The 21,590-nt window shown below is 42.6% G+C and overlaps 1 protein-coding gene across 1 annotated transcript in view; it reads left to right on the forward strand.

The window, feature by feature from the left end:
- MGAT4A (alpha-1,3-mannosyl-glycoprotein 4-beta-N-acetylglucosaminyltransferase A) overlaps window positions 1-21,590 on the forward strand; it is a 153,710-nt gene that overhangs the window by 13,775 nt on the left and 118,345 nt on the right. The window contains exon 2 of the mRNA XM_077482746.1: window positions 12,853-13,176. Within this exon, the coding sequence (XP_077338872.1) occupies window positions 13,083-13,176 (94 nt within the window). The 5' untranslated portion in view covers window positions 12,853-13,082. The remainder of the gene's footprint in view (window positions 1-12,852; window positions 13,177-21,590) is intronic.

The raw sequence follows: 21,590 nt of genomic DNA on the forward strand, positions 1-21,590 counted from the left end.
CAAACCTTTCTTGATTATCTGCTCTGTGAAATGGTTTTGCACAGGGCAGCCCAGATCCTCCTCTTCTCAGGTCCTTCTTTGATGCTCCTGGCCCCTCCCTCCTGTTGAGTATTCCTACAGCAAGCAGCTTGCTATGGGGTCACCCGAGCTGAGCCACAGCTCTGTGTGTCCATTCAGACAGAGCTGCAGTTCGGCCCCACTCAATTGGCTAATTGACTTTGACAGCAGCAGGAGCCAATGGTGCTGCTGTGTCTCACTCTCAGCCAATCAGGAGGGAGCGTTCCAGATGGCTAAGGCATTGTGGATATCGCTGGATCTAGATGGGGCTCAGGTAAGTATTAGGGGGGCTGCTACACACAGAAGTTTTTTTTTTTTTTATCCTAAATAGAATGCATTAAGATAAAAAAAAACCTTCTGCCTTCTCAACCACTTCAAGCTGGCCATATATCCATATACGGATCAAAATTTGGCTGGTTTAGCAGGAATTCGATCGATGTATGGTGGTTCCTGTTCTTGAGAAGTCAATCTGTCAATAAACTTTTCCTGAACAGGCTTTTTGGTAAATTTTTACTTGACCAGTGCATGCAGCCAATTGGCTGAAGTGCTGCTCAGTGTATTCTGATGGTGGGAAAGTCCTGCTGTTAGAATACAAAGACGCAGCATGAAGGATTCCTCATCCACCTCGAATGTGTGAATGGGGAAAATCGATTCAGCCATGTATGGCTATCTCAGTAGAGTAACATTGTTGGTTATCTTAACCTTCAATATCATTATTGCCTGATTTTTGCACAGTGAGGTGTTCTAGTAGATTCCAATTTTCATTCTTGGCTTCACCTCCATAGAAATGTGCACCCTATTTATAACAAAAGGACTTTAAAGCTGGATGTATTAGTTCACTGTGCTGGCCTCCTGGCTAGGGTTGCCACCTCATGCCTTTAAACCCGGATGGAACACGTATTCCTTACACAGGTTCTGTGGCTGATTAGGGTGGTAATTAAACTCACTTGGTGCCTTATCTGCATTATATTAGCCTCAGAAGCTGTGTAATTAATATGTGTTTGGGATTAAAGTGACAAGGGGGCAACCCTACTCCTGGTGCTGTAATTTGAGTGTGCATCTTGGACATGTCTTAATTTGGTACAGGGTAAGAAAGGTTAGTTTAGGGCCTAGGGGTGTGTGTGTGTGTGTGTGTGTATGTGTGTATATATATATATAATATATATATATGCAATTATACAGAAAGGAGCCGCGCTTATGGAATAGAGCACAATAGATAGGAAGATAAATATGTGCTAGCGCACTACCAAAAAAAATTGTTTATTTATTAATTTTTTTTTAATTAATTTTTTTTCATTTTTATTTTTGTCTTTATCAAGAGGTTGCTGCCTCCCTAAAATACACGGGCTATAATCAACAGCTCGTGTTATAAGATGAATGATTAATGTGGGCTACTGGCGCTACCTCAAATATATATTCAAAATATTAGGATTATTAAAATCACCATTATTGGCCCTCAGGCCTAAAATATATCCAGATTATATTTAATACACCTTATACCAACTAGTGTAAGTTAACCTAAAACAGTTCCTCAATATTTTATCCAAAGAAAATGAGTGATATCTAAACCCCAATAGAGGGGTGTGTATCAGGGAGGAAAACCTAATTTCCCCTAATATTACAACATGGAATAATTAATCTATGTGTACCAATTATCTACGTTTACCAATTATATGTGAAAAATATACAAATTAGTGTAAAATAGATTCCAAAGTTTGTGATATTCTAGAAAGAAATCCCCATACATGGGAAGTGTAACAGCTTAAAGACCCAAAAAATAAACTAAAAGAACTAAGCAAAAAAAACATAAACCAAATACAAAAAATATACAAAAACAAATACAAAAAAAAACTGTGAAAAACCTAGACCAGTTTTAAACAACAAAAATAACAATAAAAATAGCAGAAATAGTCCACAATAATTCTTCTATCAGATATCCACAAATATGCAAATTTTCTGTTTCAGGAGACAAGAAGGTGACTTTCGTGATCATGAATGCTTATTGGTGACTTCCGTGCTCATTCCCCCTCATGGGTCCCCACTCACCAAATCCACGCACCCCCTAAGGGGTTATGGGCATGTAGGCTGTATTCCACTTTATTGTTGAGGATTCCACCGCTCGGCTTTGTCTTCCAAAATCCTCCAAGGTTTTATTCGTTATAAGGGAAGGAATCAATCTTGTATCCGGTGGTAGTTCCTCAAAGGGAAAAAAACCCACTCATGGTGTAGTATGTCGGGTATCCGGAAAAAACTTTTTTATTGGGGGGAGAGGGAGCAGGCTATTGCCACACTATATTAAACTCTTTTCAGAGCTATATTGAAAATAGTGGGAGACCTATAGCCACTATTTAAAAATATGTTTTATTGCAAAAATAATGTAAAAAATCTTTTAAACAGAAATTTTTTTTTTCACTTTGATAGACAGATCACCCGCAGGATTGGACGGATGATCTGTCTATCAAAGTGCCCGGACAAGGGGGAGGGGCTGTGTGTGACGGCGCGGCCGGGAACACACAGCTATTGAAATGAAAGCTGTGATGTTCCCAGCGCTGTGATTAAACAGGCGGCGGAGGCGGCTCTCTTCCCTGCACAGGCTGGCTGCAAAATGGGACACAGGCACACTGGCTGCAAAATGGGACACAGGCACACTGGCTGCAAAATGGGACACATTGGCTGCAAAATGGGACACACTGGCTGCAAAATGGGACACAGGCACACTGGCTGCAATGGGGCACAGGCACACTGGCTGCAATGGGGGGACACCTCCTGTACCACATCCTCTGTCTCTGACCATCTCCTGTACCATGTCCCCAGTCTGACCATCTTCTGTACAATGTCCTCAGTCTCTGACCATCTCCTGTACCGTGTCCCCAGTCTCTCAACCACCTCCTGTACTGTGTCCCCAGTCTCTGACCACCTCCTGTACCGTGTCCCCAGTCTCTGACCACTTCCTGTACCGTGTCCCCAGTCTCTGACCACCTCCTGTACCGTGTCCCCAGTCTCTGACCACCTCCTGTACCGTGTCCCCAGTCTCTGACCACTTCCTGTACCGTGTCCCCAGTCTCTGACCACCTCCTGTACCGTGTCTCCAGTCTCTGACCACCTCCTGTACCGTGTCTCCAGTCTCTGACCACCTCCTGTACCGTGTCTCCAGTCTCTGACCACCTCCTGTACCGTGTCTCCAGTCTCTGACCACCTCCTGTACCGTGTCCCCAGTCTCTGACCACCTCCTGTACCGTGTCCCCAGTCTCTGACCACCTCCTGTACCGTGTCTCCAGTCTCTGACCACCTCCTGTACCGTGTCTCCAGTCTCTGACCACCTCCTGTACCGTGTCTCCAGTCTCTGACCACCTCCTGTACCGTGTCTCCAGTCTCTGACCACCTCCTGTACCGTGTCTCCAGTCTCTGACCACCTCCTGTACCGTGTCTCCAGTCTCTGACCACCTCCTGTACCGTGTCTCCAGTCTCTGACCACCTCCTGTACCGTATCTCCAGTCTCTGACCACCTCCTGTACCGTGTCTCCAGTCTCTGACCACCTCCTGTACCGTGTCTCCAGTCTCTGACCACCTCCTGTACCGTGTCTCCAGTCTCTGACCACCTCCTGTACCGTGTCTCCAGTCTCTGACCACCTCCTGTACCGTGTCTCCAGTCTCTGACCACCTCCTGTACCGTGTCCCCAGTCTCTGACCACCTCCTGTACCGTGTCCCCAGTCTCTGACCACCTCCTGTACCGTGTCCCCAGTCTCTGACCACCTCCTGTACCGTGTCCCCAGTCTCTGACCACCTCCTGTACCGTGTCCCCAGTCTCTGACCACCTCCTGTACCGTGTCCCCAGTCTCTGACCACCTCCTGTACCGTGTCCCCAGTCTCTGACCACCTCCTGTACCGTGTCCCCAGTCTCTGACCACCTCCTGTACCGTGTCCCCAGTCTCTGACCACCTCCTGTACCGTGTCCCCAGTCTCTGACCACCTCCTGTACCGTGTCCCCAGTCTCTGACCACCTCCTGTACCGTGTCCCCAGTCTCTGACCACCTCCTGTACCGTGTCCCCAGTCTCTGACCACCTCCTGTACCGTGTCCCCAGTCTCTGACCACCTCCTGTACCGTGTCCCCAGTCTCTGACCACCTCCTGTACCGTGTCCCCAGTCTCTGACCACCTCCTGTACCGTGTCCCCAGTCTCTGACCACCTCCTGTACCGTGTCCCCAGTCTCTGACCACCTCCTGTACCGTGTCCCCAGTCTCTGACCACCTCCTGTACCGTGTCCCCAGTCTCTGACCACCTCCTGTACCGTGTCCCCAGTCTCTGACCACCTCCTGTACCGTGTCCCCAGTCTCTGACCACCTCCTGTACCGTGTCCCCAGTCTCTGACCACCTCCTGTACCGTGTCCCCAGTCTCTGACCACCTCCTGTACCGTGTCCCCAGTCTCTGACCACCTCCTGTACCGTGTCCCCAGTCTCTGACCACCTCCTGTACCGTGTCCCCAGTCTCTGACCACCTCCTGTACCGTGTCCCCAGTCTCTGACCACCTCCTGTACCGTGTCCCCAGTCTCTGACCATCTCCTGTATAAAAATTTTTTTTTTTAATATGTTTCGGTATCGGTGCTATATATATATATATATATATATATATATATATATATATATATATATATATATATATATATATATATATATATATATATATATATATATAATATAAATTGTGTATACCGAAATATTGCCAACATTTGTTCTTTATAACAAGCTGTCCAGGAATAACATTCTGATGCATTTCTCTGTAATACCGCTTACATACGAGCGGAATGTGCGTCAGAAAAAGTCCTTCGGGAGCTTTTCATTGTATATTCCGATTGTATGTATTCCTCATCTGACTTTTTCTTTTTTTTTTTTTTCGAAAATTCTGACGGACCTAGAAATAGGACATGTTCTAAATATTTCCAATGGAACCAATTCCTATGGGGAAAACCGTTCATCTGTATGCTGTTCCGATGGACCAAAAACAATGCATGCTCTGAAGCAAGTACGAGACGGAAGCCATTGCCTACTGGGTATTGAACTTCCTTTTTCTAGTCTTGTCATATATGCTGTATGTCACCACATTCTTGACGATCGGACTTTGGTGTGATCGTGTGTACGCAAGACCGTTTCAGTGGAATTCCGTCTGAACTCTGTCGGAAAAACCTTCAGAGTTTATTCTGCCCGAAAAACGTGTACAGGGCATAAGGCACATTGTGTCCCCAAAGACAGTCATCACATCTGGGCTTGCTCAGGACTATGGAATGTAGTTTTGGAACAGTTGCCATTTTGTTTAGCTTGTTGGAACTGGTGTGTTGGCCTTCAGCCGCCATTGTACTGTGCTGTCCTCCTCTTTTCAGGTCCCTAGCCAAGTCTCTTGCTCCTCCCTCCTGTCCCATGCCCCCACAGCAATCAGCTTGCGATGGGGGCACCCGAGCCAAAGCTCTGTGTGTCCATTCAGATTGGCTCCTGCTGCTGTCAAAGTCAGTTAGCCAATGTCATCGCTGCTGTGTCTCAGCCAATCAGTAGGGAGAGTCCCGAACGGCTGTGGCACTTGTGCACATCACTGGTGGAAGATCGGGTTTAAGGTAAGTATTAGAGGGGGTTGCTGCACATAGAATTTTTTTTTTTACCTTGCTGCATAGCATACATTAAGGCCCCATTCACACCTGAGCGTAACCAATAGGAAAAATGATCATCTGTTTCATTATTTGTTGCTATGTTTTTATATTTTGTCATCTGCTTCCTTTGTGAATCTACCCGAAAAAAGGGTCCAGAACTTGTCTGAGCTTCAGGCATTGGGCTTCAGGTGACTTGGAGGAGAGATGTGAACCATCTCCATAGAGAATAATGGATTTTTTTCCCCCTCAAGCGTTTTGTAGCTTCAGGCTTCAAGCTACAAAAAGCTTAGGTGTGAATGGGGCCTAAGGAAAAAAAAACCTTCTGCTTTTACAACCCCTTTTAAGTTAGGCTAAAAGTGGTTATAAGGTTAAAACATTTTTTTACCTTAGTGCATTCCCAGTATTAGGGTAAAAAATGTTTTATCACTTGATGTGACAGCTTGGTCATGAACCCACCTTCTGCCTGCTGATTGGACTGTGAAAGAGCAGAAGGAAGCTGGTAAATCCCTCTGCTCATTCAGCATGTTTAATTCATTGTCAGGATGTGTGTATTGGAGCAGAGCCTGATAGTAGGTTGAGATCACATTCGAGTAATTGAGCGATTTGCAATTAAAATTACATCAAATTGTATTTTTTATTAATTTGTTTTTTTGAATTTGCTTTAAGATTAACATGGCCATTTTTTTGTTCTCATGAGTTCAAGAGCTGCAGAGTTTTGGGATTGCTCAGTAGTAATAGGATGTTTTGTGTTCTTACTAATCCAAAAAGAATCAGATATGTGTGACTGGTAAATGTTTTCATTGTTATCTGGAGCCTGATTTCAGATAAGGAGGCTATTCCATGCAGTACGGGCATGTTTAGTGAATGATGCTTTCCTTACTTCATTCCGAGAGAAGAAAGGCAGAAGTCTCAGCGCTGGAGCCCAATCGTATTATGTACTACTAACAATATACTCCGCATTGACAAATGTTTGAATCATTGCCCAGCATTTCCAGAGCATCTCAGAACATTATCTGGATTGGAAATATTTTTTAAAAAGCACTTATCCTCTATTAAATCATACATAATTTACTTGTGTGCGATGTGGATAAATGGCCAAAAAGCAATGTCTATCAGTGAAGTGTCTACCTTACCTTTTTGTTTTAAAGACGTCAATGCACTTTTCAAGGAACCAACTCAGTAAATGCAATTTCTTATTAGGCAGCTACCATACTTATTTTTTATTTGTGCTGTGAGTAATTATCTGTAATGTTAATTTTATATTAACAACTTTAAGGCCTATTTTTCAAACTTCTTTACAAGTTTAAATCTAATTTTTTTTAGGGCTGTTACTGATTAAAATTTTCATGTTCGATTAATCGTGTTTTTTTTTTTTTTTTTTTTTATCAATCAACTAATTTTGATTAATTATAACACACATACAGAGCCATCTACTTTTAGCTGATCACCTTGCATTGCAACTCTGCATTAGTCAGTGCTAAATGTAGTATACAATCACCCGACACTAGTTGGTTTCCACAATCCATGACTTAACTTCACAGTTCACACAAATATAAGTTTTAAATTCAAACTGTAGCATTGACTTAAGTCATTTATTTTTATTTTTTTCCCCACCATAGCGTGACAATCCCTCCACCTCTGGTCTAACTAATCACTCTCACCTTATGGCATGGACCCCTGTGCAAACATGTGGTCATGCAAGCGGGTATCAAAAGGGTTAACACGGACCATAAAGTTTCACGTCTCCTTAGATCTCAGCAAGGACGCCAGATCATGGGTAGAAAGAAAAGATCTAAGTGCTCACTGTTTAAGTATGATATTAAATTTTTGTGTTCAAACACAAACTACTCACATAAAGATGATAAAAACACAGCATGTAAAGCCAACAGATCGTTCCATAGGGCAGCAGCGGGTGACGTCATGCGAAGCTCCTCCCCCTGTGTGCATTGCGTTTAATCAGAACGTCAACGTCACCGAACTCCTCCCCCCTTCCCTTCGTTAGCAGACAGATGCACTTGGGGAAGGGGGGAGGAGTCCAGTGATATCAATGTCCGTGATGTCACTGGATCACTGACGGAACTCCCTGAAGACCCAGAAGCCGGTGGAGAGGTGAGTACCGATCAAAAGAATTTTGATCTATTAAAAAAATTAATCGAGGAATTCATCTTTAATCTCCACAGCCCTAATTGTTTTGCTAGAAAATGACTTAGAACCCCCAAACATTATATCTTTTTTTTTTTTCTAATACCATAGGGAATAAAATGGCAGTTGTTGCAATACTTTCTTTCACGTATTTGCGCAGTGGTCTTACAAGCACACTTTTTTGGAGAAAAAATACACTTTTTTTTAAATTAAAAAATAAGACAACAGTAAAGCAAGCCCAATTTTTTTATATTGTGAAAGGTAATGTTACACCGAGTAAATTGACACCCAACATGTCACACTTCAAAATTGCGCCCGCTTGTGGAATGGCGACAAACTTTTCCCCTGAAAATCTCTATGTGCGACATTTAAAAAAATTCTACATTTTGCATGTTTTGAGTTACAGAGAAGGTCTAGAATTATTGCTCTTGCTCTACCGATCACAGTGATATCTCACGTGTGTAGTTTGAACAGCATTTTCATAGGTGGGCGCTACTCACGTATGCGTTGGCTTCTGCATGCGAGCTCGGCAGGTTGGGGTGTGTTTTTAAAGAAATATTTATTTTTTCTTATTTATTTTACTTTTTTATTTTTTATTTTTACACTGTTCTTTTAAGAAAAAAATCTGTCACTTTTATTCCTATTACAAGGAATGTAAACATTCATTGTAATAGAAAAAAAGAATGACAGGTCCTCTTAAATATGATATCTGGGGTCAAAAAGACCTCAGATCTCATATTTACACTAAAATGCAATAATAAAAAAAAAACAAAAAAAAAAAAAAAACAAAGTAGTTTGGAAAAAAAAAAATGTTTAAGAGCTATGGTCAGAAGTGGCGTTTTTACGTTGCTTCGGCTCTGCATCGGTATGGAGCCGGGTGGGGGCCATCTTACCCACACTCAGCTCCATACCACAGAGGAAACGGGATCCCATCGCCATCGCCGCTACTGGCGGCTCCGATGCGCGGCAGGAGGGGGGCCCTCTCCCGCTTACGATAAAGGGGATCTTGCAGCGAATCCGCCACAGAGACCACTTTTATCTGAAAGTGGACCACCCGCTGAAGAAGAGGATACTGGGATTATGGCAGCTAGCTGCTGCCATAAAAACGATATTCCTCTTCAAATTACCGACCATATAACGACGGTGGGTGGTGGTTAAGCTCTCATCATCCTCTACACACTGTGAAATTTCTTATCAGGCTGGCAGTGGAAGTGCCTGCACCGGCTTTTGAAATGTGAAAGAGAAGATAGGACGAGGGTGAAAGATATGTAGCCACCATCTTTCTTAAATGAGAAGTACAGCCAAAGCTTGTTTGGCTGTTTCATCTATTAATCACAGAAATACAATTTTTGTTCTGCACTCTTGTGACCTGTTTTCAGCAGGCTGAAGTTAGCTGACATCACAGAGCCAGTCCAGGCTCAGGAAAGATTGTGACTATATGGTCAGGATCTGCCCACATGCCTTGACCGACACTCAGCCCATCTCAGTGAGCCGCTGAGAGCCTGAGCCGGTCACTCCCTCCACAGCCCAGCGATCCAGTGAGTGCTGGAGGAGCAGAGCAGATTGAGAGTCACCAGCTCTCTGCTCAGGGAGCTGTGAGAACAGAGCGGATGGTGACGCTCAGTTTTCAGTCTTGGAAGCAGTGGTGGACAGATGCAGCCACCACCTAGGTAAGTATGATACCAAAATAAAATTAAAAAATCCCATACTTCTCATTAAATGTTGAAGTAAACTTCCCTCGATTGATTGTACCTAAAGGTAAGCCTATAATAAGGCTTACCTTTTGGAGAGACTTACTGCATGTGCATGTGCGATGCACATTATGCCTTTTTACTTTGCAGGTCAGGGGAAAAAAAAGAAGCACTTTACTTCCGCTTTAAAGAGGAACTGCAGTCTGCTCACATCATTTGTAATAAAAACATCTTTGCCATTCTGAAGCTTCCCTCTAATCACTTTGTATATTATTTTATATACACTGTGATTCTGTACTTGCCAAATATGCTGCAGAAATCTCCCTCCACTTAGTCTGGCTGCAGCCATTTTAACGGTGGGCAGCTGAAGCTGCTGCCTGTTCACTTCCTGGATTTACACAGACACACCTCCAGCTCTGCAGCTCTCATTGATCCTCTTAGGACTGATCCCCCTCCCTGGAGTGACAGAGACAGAGTACATGATGTCATAATCCTAGTTTTTTTTTTTTTGTTTGTTTTTACCAGACAAGAAACAGAAAGTGGGCTGTATAAGGTATTTGCTGGCAGAAAAAAAAAAATGTTTTACTATCCAAAGTTACAAGGGGAAAAATATTTAATCGATGGAATGATGAAAAAATTACTTTAAGGCAGTTTTCGTAATATCATTTTATGTGTGCAGATGAGCTAAGCTTGTCATATACTAGTAGATTTTTGGACGAGCGTTTGTACGAACATTCCTATGGAAATTCTCAGTACATTCAATGACATGCGAATGTCGTTCCAAAGTACTTCAACATTTTTTGTTTGCTTTTAATGTTTGATTTTGGAATGAATGGTCTTTCCCAAAATGAAAACCACATTTTCTGTTGGAAATTTGTTTCTCAAATTTTCTTGTTACTGCAGTTGCAAACCAATGCCGATTTGACCCCACTAATGATTAGAAAATCAAAAAAAATGTTATTTTTTTTACCAAAATGTTACCGGCGTATGGCCAACTTTAGCAGCAGAGTTGTGACACCTTAAAGAAAAAATGGCAGAGTCGGAAAACAGAAGTCTCTGTTTTTATAATCACAATTATCAAACAGTAGAAAATTCTTGACTAAAGTGTGGCTGTGTGGGATGTTTTTCTATTTGACTGGAATGTTTCACAGTTGGGTTGTGGGGGACGTCATTCTGTCTGTGCGTAAAATAAATGGTCAGATAAATGAAGTGGGTGAGAGGTTTACACACTGAAACTAAACGCTTTTTTAAATCTATTTATTTATTTCTAACCGAAATAGTGATTTTTGCAGAGAGAAGCATGATTAATCCCCAGTTAGAATAATATATTATTTCGTTTTTTTTTTTAGAACATTGGGATATTTTCATGGAAAAATACATGCAAAGGGCATTTCCAAATGTGACCTCTAGTCCTACATTTATACGTGGCTATTTTAGGCTTTACTATTTATACTTGACTGTATTATTTCGTGGGAATTTGAGCGTTTTCTCGTTTACTTGAAAGCTCAGTATAGCCTCTTAAAAATGTTCCTCCAAATCCTGTGTATTCTGTTATTATTTAATATATTGAGAATTAATGTTGAAGGTTTTATGTTATTTTGAATTAACAATTTGGGTAATATAACTAAAACATCTTGTAGCAGTTAACTTCCCTATTTGAATCCACACCATCCTAATAAACAAGGGAAAAACCTTTAGAAAAATTGTTTCTCTAGCTCCTTTGTCACCTCCAGGATTTCTCCAGAGCTTCTCCCATCCTTTGGAACTCCCTACCCCAATCTGTCTGACTGTCCCCTAATCTATCCATCTTTAGACGATCCCTGAAAACTCTTCTCTTCAAAGAAGCCTATCCTGCTTCTAACTAACACCGTTTTACTTCCTCCATCAGCTCACCCCCCCCCCCCCCCCCCCACAGCTTTTACCTTTTGTATCAATTGACCCTTCCTTTTTAGATTGTAAGCTCTAACGAACAGCGCCCTCTGATTCCTCTTGTACCAAATTGTAATTTAACTGTAATGTCTGCCCTCATGTTGTAAAGCGCTGAGCAAACTGTTGGCGCTATATAAAACCTATAATAATAATAATTTAAATTATGTAGAAACGTGTGTAAAGGACACTGTTGTGCCATCCATAGCGTTCCATCATAATCCAATCTTCATTAGTCTGCCCAACATAGGCTGAAATGAAAATTGCACTTTTATTAATCCCCCTTTTATGCCACAAATTTATGATTTGATATGCATATTTAGCATTGATATATAACACAGCAAGATTAAAGAAAAAAAAGTATTATTTTTTTGGAAAATACAGCTTTCTTTGATCTAGTCTAACTTACTAAAAGCAACAGTCACGAATATGATCTGCACACTCAAATGGTTTAAGGAGAAAATGTCTCTTGTTTGTAATGTGTTATATATTGTTCTGCAGAATTGCTCTACCTTATACTGCTAAGAGGAACTCCGTTCATTACCATGCTGAAATGTATGAACCGCTTCAACCGGTCCATTTGCTGGCCCAGATATGAAAATCTCTTTCAATAGAAATGCTGGAGGGAACTATATATTCTTAAGCTGGTCATACGCTACTCAACAGCAGGGACAGTGGTCCGTGAGAAAATAGTTTTCTTGCACTGGTAGTCAGTGGAAAGAATGCCCTGTTGTTCGTGAGAAAAATGCCCATGTCAGTGGTGGCCAGTAAAGGATCCCGATTAAATTTTAGGAGAGTGGTGGTCAGTGGAAAGAATCTTCTCCTTACAGACAGTGAACTTGATTATTTGTGTGAGTGGTTGCTTACCTGAGAAACTGGTCCCAATCCAATGGTTCTGCTGAGGGGTGTTGGTGCCTATGTGGGCACCATCAAGTAGAGGATGAATCGATCAACTCCTAGTTCAATGAACCACCACCACTGTTGTAAAGAGACGTTTTTTTCACTGGATTGCCTTTTAGGGCCAGTACCAATAGGCTTTTGTTGACCTTCTTCAAACTGATTTAGCATTTCCATGGACAACTGTACTGGCAGTGAGTTCTGAATGATCTCAGAAGCATCTGGTATCAAAATCACACTGCATTTAGCCATCAAAGCCTATCATATTAGGCCCTAAGAGAGCTGAAGTGCTTCTGTGCTGCCAAGTAACCTTTTATGTTCTTCCTTTAATCAAATTGTACTTTTTGTTTCACTTCCAAGACAAAAACCTTATAATAATATTCCATTTGTATAGAATTCTTTTAATGTATCCATGTGATCTCAGTCTTTTTCAGAGTTTAGTTCTGTAGGCGTTATGTTACTGAAGATTCCATCTTTTCTGTGTGTTTGTCTTTTGATAGGGAGGAACGTCAAGCCACAGAGGAGAATTAAGGTGAAGGTGCCAAGGCTGGTCAGGAGATGTGAAAGAACATCATTATGTTGTGCATAAACAGAAGAGCTGAACGTCTTTCCCGGTGCCAGATGAGGCAGGACCGTTGATGTATTCCCAGCTGTGCATAAACAGACTTGGATATTTAAGTTCTTTAATGTTAATGTAGGCACTACAGAACCAGTGTGATGGTGCAATGAAATGAGGCTCCGAAATGGAACTGTGGCCACCGCATTAGTGTTTATCACTTCTTTCCTCAGCCTGTCCTGGTACACAGCCTGGCAAAATGGGAAAGGTAGGTCCCACCTGTCACTAGCTACAATTTATTTTGCAGAACATGTTCCATTCTAATAAATAATAGCTATGTCTCTATGGCGCAAGAGAATAAAATTGTACTATTATATAATGCTTACCATTATATGTCTATCTGTGGCAGATGGTAATTATTTAACCTGTATGCTAAGAAAACAGATTGGTTGAGATACTTTAAAAAAAGAAAAATAGTCTCCTAAAGGTCTTTGTGCTAAAGCTAATAGAAGACCCCATTTAATTCCTGCTTTTGCTTTAATACTAAGAAATGTATCTTCTGTGCCCCTTTCTTATTTGCTTTCACCTCGTTACTGGTACCTGGCTTCCTCTAATTTCATGGCAAAGCCCTGCTAGCTGTCATTCTATTGTCCAATCACTTAGCCAAGTCAGGAAAAGTCAGGCCCCATTAACCAAGTGAAATTATATGAAACACTGGCACATAAGACAATTTTGGACCAATTAAGGTGCTAGCAGGCATCTTGTGGATGATGTCACACATTTGATCCTGTTGTCATTGACCGTGAACACAATGGCTCAAAACTGCAGAAACAATACTTCTTGGCTTCCATGTATTGCCCCCTTTGCAAACCTGAAGACTGGGTATTACTGCTCTTCTTATCCAATTGCTACAGAATGCATGTTGCAAGGAAACGATGTCTCACTTGTCTGGTATTTCTTTCCTCTTTTGAGCCCTGCATAATGATCCCATTGTTGGCGAGTTGTCATCAGCATTAGGATATCTAGTATGACATGGACTGTAGGAAGGACCTTTACGTTTTAAGCATTTATGACTGAGTATGATTCTCTTTAAAACCCCTCATACTGTCATTCAACGTTCAGCTATCAAATGCCAATGTTGGCAGCAATAGCATCAATAGTGTAACATAGACCTAAATTACATAAAATCTACAAAACTCAAATGCCCCGTACACACAATCGGTTTTTCCGACAACAAAACCGGGGATTTTTATTCAAAGGATGTTGGTTCCAACTTGTCTTGCATACACACGGTCACACAAATGTTGGCCAACAATTACAACGTAGTGACATACAAGAGGTATCTGATATCTCCAGTACGAATGCTAGTTTTACAAGACCTAGCGCTTCCGGCTCATACTTGATTCCGAGCATGCATTAACTTTTGTCCGACAGACTTGTGTACACACGATCGGAAAGTCAGACAACAAACATTTGTTGGCGGAAAATTTGAGAACCTTCTAGCCAACATTTGTTGGCGGAAAGTCCGACAGCAAATGTTCGATGGAGCATACACCCGGTCTGACTTTCCGCCAACAAGCTTACATCCAACATTGGTTCTCGGAAAATCAGTTCGTGTGTACGCGGCATAACTCCTTTACACTAGCTCTGTAATGACACTTAAAGAGCCTAGTCATACTTATCTGCTTTATGTAGTGATTTTATTCTGTCCATTCAGATATGGAGCTGCGGCACGGCTCCACCCCCTCGCTCTCCTCATTGGCTGTGTGATTGACAGCAACAGGAACCAATGTCTCTCGCTGCTGTCTCAGCCAATTATGAGGGAGAGTCCCCAAGAGCCGATGCTCTCGTGCACATCACTGGATTGAGAGGGAGCTCAGGTAGAATGCGTGAAGGTAAAAAACATTCAGCCCTTAGAATCACTTTGATCCTAAGGGAGTTAAGGTTAAAGGAGCACTATGTTCTTCTTTTTCATTTGGGATAGTGTAAGGGAGGGTTAAAACGACTGTCCTTTTTATAATCCGTGTGCCCTTATAGAGATTTCCCCTCACTTTCTGTCCTGAGAGAATATCTTTTCAATGTAATGGAAATCGCTGCCTTAAACAGTTGTCACGGAAAGTATGTACATTCAAAGATTTCCCCTCTATTCCTGTCCTGGGGGCAACTCAAAATTTTGGATTTACCATCACTTTTGTTCCCCATGACTGATTTAGGAGAGGAAGGCTGACTTCACACTGAGGCGCTTTTCAGCCATTTTAGTGGCATTTTAGTGCTAGAAATAGCCTCTAAACAATGGCCTGAAAACCGCTTCCCATTTCAGTGTGACTTTTCACACTGGGGCGGTGCACTTTCAGGATGTTGGGACAAGTCCTGCAAGCAGCATCTTTGGGAGCTCTGTATACAGTGCTCCCAAAATGCCCTGCCCATTGAAATGAATGGCCAGTGCTTCCAAAGCACCTGAAAAGCGTTTCAGAAGCGCCACAACACAGGCGCTTGTAACCCCTTCTTTGCTCGCAAGCGGGGGTTAAAGCGCCCTGCTAGTGGCCAAAAGTGCCCCTAAAATGAGTGGCACTTTAACGCTAATGGACGAGTGCAGTGCAGTGTGAAAGTAGCCTTAGAGGAAGTGAATCTCCCTAACAGGGACACGCACAACAAAAAATACCAGCCAGTGGTTCTATCCCCTCACAACATTTGCTTTTAGTTATCCTTTTAAAAAAAAAAAAAGGCAAAACATTTTTAATTTTGGATAGAGGGGAGAGGAATTGGAACCTCTGTCAATTTTTATTGCTGTCTGTGCCTCGGGTTAGGGAGATTCATTTGTCCTATTTACCATTATCATGGAAAGTAAAAGAAAATCCCAAAATGTGGGTTGTCCACAGAAAAGTAAGGGGGAATCTTCCAATGGTGACCTGGGGGTCCCCAAGAGATTCCCTTAATTTGCAGGGATTTCCTCCCACTTCCTGTTTTGGCTGTGGGACAGGAAGAAAAGGTAAATGTCCCCATTGGGACAAAGAGGGAAAAAATAACCCCTGCAGGGTTTATAATCCTCCCTTACTCTATCAAAAAAAAAAAAAAAAGTTTTGCCTATAGTTCTAGTTATCTTAAGTTTCTTGCTTCATTGTGGCTTCACTGCGGGCCTTGGTGTGCTTAGACCCAGGAGATGCAGGATCAGTCTGGCATTGGGAAAACGCTCTCCTGACTGTTGGCAGCTTGTGAAATGCAAGGGAAGTGGGACATGTCTACTTCAGTGCAGTCAGCATTAGTGAAAATAATAAACACAAAAGTGACATCACATACCGTATATACTCGAGTATAGGCCGACCCGAATATAAGCCGAGGCCCCCAATTTACCCCCAAAAAAACTGGCAAACTTATTGACTCGTGTATAAGCCGAGGGAGAGACATGCCTGTCCATCCCTGTGTGTGTGTCCGTCCATCCCTGTGTGTCCGTCCATCCCTGTGTGTCCGTCCATCCCTGTGTGTCCGTCCATCCATCCCTGTGTGTGTGTGTGTGTCCATCCATCCATCCATCCCTGTGTGTGTGTCCATCCATCCATCCATCCCTGTGTGTGTGTGTGTCCATCCATCCATCCATCCCTGTGTGTGTGTGTGTGTCTCCATCCATCCATCCATCCATCCCTGTGTGTGTCTCCATCCATCCATCCATCCCTGTGTGTGTGTGTCTCCATCCATCCATCCCTGTGTGTGTGTGTCTCCATCCATCCCTGTGTGTGTGTGTGTGTCTCCATCCATCCATCCCTGTGTGTGTGTGTGTGTGTGTGTGTGTGTGTGTCCAGCCTACCTGTGTCCCGAGCCTGTGTCCCGAGCCTCCGTCCCGTGCCTTGCCTCCTTGCCTCCGTCCCGTGCCGTGCCTTGCCTCCGTCCCGTGTCGTGCCTTGCCTCCGTCCCGTCCCGTGCCGTGCCGTGCCGTGCCTTGCCTTGCCTCCGTCCCGTGCCTTGCCAGGATCGCCGCTCTTCGTCGGCGCCTCGGCGGCCATTGTAAAATTCAAAAGCCGCGCCTCCGCCTTCGCCTGTGATAGGCGGAACACTGAATTTCCCAGCAGCCTGTGTTCCGCCTATCACGGACGTCGTCTCATCCTCGTCCGTAGTACGAGGATGAGACGATGTCCGTGATAGGCGGAACACAGGCTGCTGGGAAATTCAGTGTTCCGCCTATCACAGGCGAAGGCGGAGCCGGAGGCGCGGCTTTTGAATTATAGAATGGCCGCTGTCTGTCTGCTCGACACGCTGATCGAGCAGGCAGACAGCGATGACTCGAGTATAAGCCGAGGGGGGCACTTTCAGCCTCAAAAAAGAGGCTGAAAATCTCGGCTTATACTCGAGTATATACGGTACATGTACGAGTTGCTCTGACTGAACAAAGATATCAATAACGGGTTCAAGAGGGGTACGATACAGGAAATTAGGCTTCACACAGCAGAGCAAGGATGATCAGCATGTTTTTTTCCAGAGCACTATTGGTGCCCTTTAACTGATCGCTTGAATACATTATAATAATGCCGTGTCTCTTACTTGTGTTTACTAGTACTGGTATATTATAACTTGTGAAAGTCCATGTTGCACTTTAAGCTTAGTGGACAAAAGAAGGCATTGTTTGTATTTTAGATTTTATTAGGCTAGCTGGCTACCAATTGATTCCATAATTACAAGATGCCTAGGGAGACGTAGGGTGCAATAAGTGGTCCTGGAAGGCTTAACCAGACTGTTGGTATGAAAATAATGAATGATGATGACTAATTTAAATATATATATATATATATATATATATATATTAGTAGGTAACATCCAAGTTATTGATATTCTTTATGGCAGAGAACAGTCATGTTAATAATAGCGTGTGTGACATTGGGCAGTGAAAAGAGAAATGGTTCTCTATATGATTCCTTAAGTACAATACAGACCACTACTGATAGTTCACATAGCATAAAGTACAAAAGAAGCATTCAAACATACAGAAATAGCTACAGATTGATGTGTACAGAATGCAGAATAGACGCCCTGCTCATCATTGTACATCTACCACAATGCATTTTTTGTGAATTGAGCAATGGAATGTCCTATAGAATAGGATGTAGATATACAATAATATATTCAGAATATGTTTGCAGGCTGGTTAACCTGCAGTGGAACTAATAATATATCGAATACCAATAAAAACAGATGGGTTACAATAACAAAGTTGCAGCACAAAATGGTGGGCCGTGGACAAAATTTAGAATAAACATTTTACAATAAATCTCATACATGTATCCAAGAATCCCATTGTTGGCCTCCTAAAGTTTGGGCCTTGGCCCAATTCTGGATGTGAACGGATGTGACATTCTTTTTACCAAGCACCTGGATACACTGCAAGTACATTCACCAAACACGGTATGCTGGCAACTATCATTCTCTTAAATTTTTAATACTTTAAGGTAGGAAAGAAGGGTACCAGGAATGGGAAGGGCGGTGTCAAAAAGAGAAGAAAAAGGAGAAATGGGAAAAGAAAGAAAGGGAGGGTATAAAATAAATGGGGGGGGGGGGGTACTCTCTCTACTTGCCCTAGCAATGCACCTTTACCTAGGGAGACGCAGAGTTTCTATTAAAAGTTAAGACATTGGGAGAATGGGGTTGATTTACCAAAATTGGAGAGTGCAAAATCTGGTGCAGCTGTACATGGTAGCCAATCAACTTCAGCTTGTTCTATTAAAGTGTTTGTCAAAACAGAAAAAGAAATAGATTTCCTGGTCCCTTTAAAGCTGATTACACAGTAAGAAAACCTACCACTTCCTGTATGCCCTCTTTGTACTGACCACGATAACCGGGGCTACTCAGCCCTGACCACTTTGGTCACTGTACATCCCTCCGTCATACGCAGCTGTCCCCTCAGCTCTCCTCTCTTCCCCCTCACCCCCCCTTCCTGCCTGTCAGCTAGTTCCTGCGTGTCTCCAGTTCTGCCCCGTGTTATTAAAATTAAACATTTGTAAATGCTCACTGCCAGCCCTATATTATTATATCCTGGCATAGCACACTGCATTTGTTTTTTATAAAAAAAACGACTGTTGTAAATAACGATTTATCCCTGTCTTCAGCCTGTCACGTGACTCTCGGCTGGTTTCCAGGGCTTCTGCAGGAGATGCTGAGCGGCCAAATGATCTCCCCAGCTGACATCATAGAGGGATCACGGCCCCTCCTGCAGTATCCATCCATCGGAGATGTACAGCGGCCCAGAGTCATATGACCGGCCTGAAGACAGCTCTAAATAGGTATTTACATTGCTCGTTTTTCTAAAAACTACTGCAGTGTGCTCTGCCAGGCTCTAATAGAGAGTCTGGCAGTGTTTGTCTTGTATGGGTTAACAAACCCTTTAAGCTTTGACAATAAAAGCTGGAAGCTAATTGGTTTATATGCAGAGCTGCACCAGATTTTGCACTGTCCAGCTTCAGTAAATCTACTGTAGCGGGGTCTCTTTAAGGACTATAAAGCTACTGTTCCCAGAACCCCGCTGGTTCCCAGGATGTTTGGAGTTATGCCCCAGAGACTCATGGGGGAGGGCATATAAGGAGGGGGAGAGGCCTAGTTCTTTCTCTTTGGACACCCCCTTCTCTCCTAGCAAGAGGAGGTCTGTGCTGAGCTGCTGGAGGGACAAGGCCTGAAGCCTGGGCCTTATGCTATTTTCCAAAGAGCTCTCTGCCAGCCTAGTTGCGCCTGAGAGACATTTTCTCTTGCTGCAGTACACCAGAAGGATTGAAGACTCGGAGGTCGGTGGATTCCTGTTCCTAGACGAAAAGGCAGAGAAAACGGACTTGGACTTGTCCGGGTGGTGAGAGCTGTTTAAAGACAGATGCTTTATCTTTATTATTCGTTTGGATTACAAAGTTGTTCTTCAAGTGCACCACCGAAAGATTGCTAGCGAATATTGTTTTACTGGACTTCCATCTAGATCAGTCAGGCCTGACTGCATAGGTAGATAGTGCTGGGTGTTAGTTTACCCATGTGGGGAAGTAGCTGAAAAAGGGCAGCGTTAGAGTTGCATAGCAATACTTTATTATGCTGATTACTCTGTTTCTTTATTACTGGTTACTGCAGGGACCTGCTTATGTGTTGCAAACCAAATGTGCGATTCATGCTATTCCTTTTATAAAACAACAAGTAAAGTCAGTTATATATATTTTCAAAGATTGTCTATGAGCTTGAGTTATCCACCCACGCACACACATATTTAGAGTATAAGTGATTTAATGTGTATTGCTAGATACTAACTGCCAGAGTGGGTAGAGCAGATTGCCGGGGGGGTTGGCGGAGCTGTGCTCAGGGCCCAAACCAAACTTGCGGCCCTCTTAAGTGAGGGTATCGCTATACTACTGTAGAGTCCTTGTAGAGGAACCACAACATCCAGAAGTACTTTTTTTTTTTTTTTTTTTTTTTTTTTTTTTGGATTGCTCTTTTAAGACCTAGGAAACTTTTACCTGAGCATATAATCAAACAGTGCATAAGAAGGAAAGGCAGATATTGCACCCACCTTGTGCAACACCTTTGAAACCACTTTATTAATAAAATCCAATAAGTCCTCACATAAATATTACAATCACAGACCTAACCATCTATCATATACAAAGGACAGGATCTTTTCACATTTCCATAGTATAGATGACCAATAGAGGGACTCCTTCAACAAACTACAGTAGGTACAAGTCTGTTGATGCGTTTCAAGCCCTTAGAATCCTATTATGGAGTCTATTCTATTAAAGTGGGGTCAAAGGTGTCGCACAAGGCTGTTGTGGTCTCTGTTTTTGTCATTTTATTCTATCAACTGTATTTTGCCAGAAATTGGTTAATCTTGTAATGGACCAAAATATATGGTCCAGCAAACTTTTTCTCTCCAGAATTGTGATAAGATCATGGGATAAATCTGATAAAGGCCGCCAGTGTGTAGTACCATCTCATCATAACCTGATATATATTTCCTATTGTAGAAGGATTTTTTTCACATTTTCCCACATTAGTTCTCACTTTTGGGAACATTTTCCCATTCAAATGACCTTTGAACCATTTGGGTGAATTATTCCTTATTTATTTGTTCAAATTCAATTTAGAAGTACTTTCAAACAAAAAAAAATTCAGGACTCGCCCTACCGATCAGCGAGGAGGAACTGACCAATCTATTTCAACTTAAAGCGGAACTTTACCTATAACAAATTGATAGAAGCAAGGAACATCCATTCCACATTAATCATTTTGCTACCAAAATGAGTCTGTGCTGTAAATTGCCTCCAGCATTGATCCTGTCTCTTCTTGATGGAGGCTGCCATTTTGCTGAAGCCCAGAGCCCCTGAATAGCAGTAAATCATAAAGCGAAACCCATCAATTTACCAGTTTCAAAAAAACTTTACATTTCTGGAATGCTGGGGTCGCTAACTGTCATAATTTCTTTTGTCCTCAACCAAACTGTCAAACCATCAAATGGCTAGTGTCATAATTGACCACATGTGCAGCGCCATGACAGTTGCAGATCAAACAGAAGCAGCTTCTTTGGCTGTTAGGAATCTTTATTTCCGCTTTAAGGCTGTGAGCAGATCGGCCTCTACAAATTAGACAGTGCCTACAAATAGAGAGCAACTGAGCATCTACAGAGCAGGATGAAATGGTGTATTACTGGATTTTAAACAGTATAGGCACTTA

The sequence above is a fragment of the Lithobates pipiens genome, unplaced genomic scaffold, assembly GCF_037356315.1.
Source record: "Lithobates pipiens isolate NorthernLeopardFrog02 unplaced genomic scaffold, aLitPip1_a1.2 Scaffold_16, whole genome shotgun sequence".
Taxonomy (NCBI): domain Eukaryota; kingdom Metazoa; phylum Chordata; class Amphibia; order Anura; family Ranidae; genus Lithobates; species Lithobates pipiens.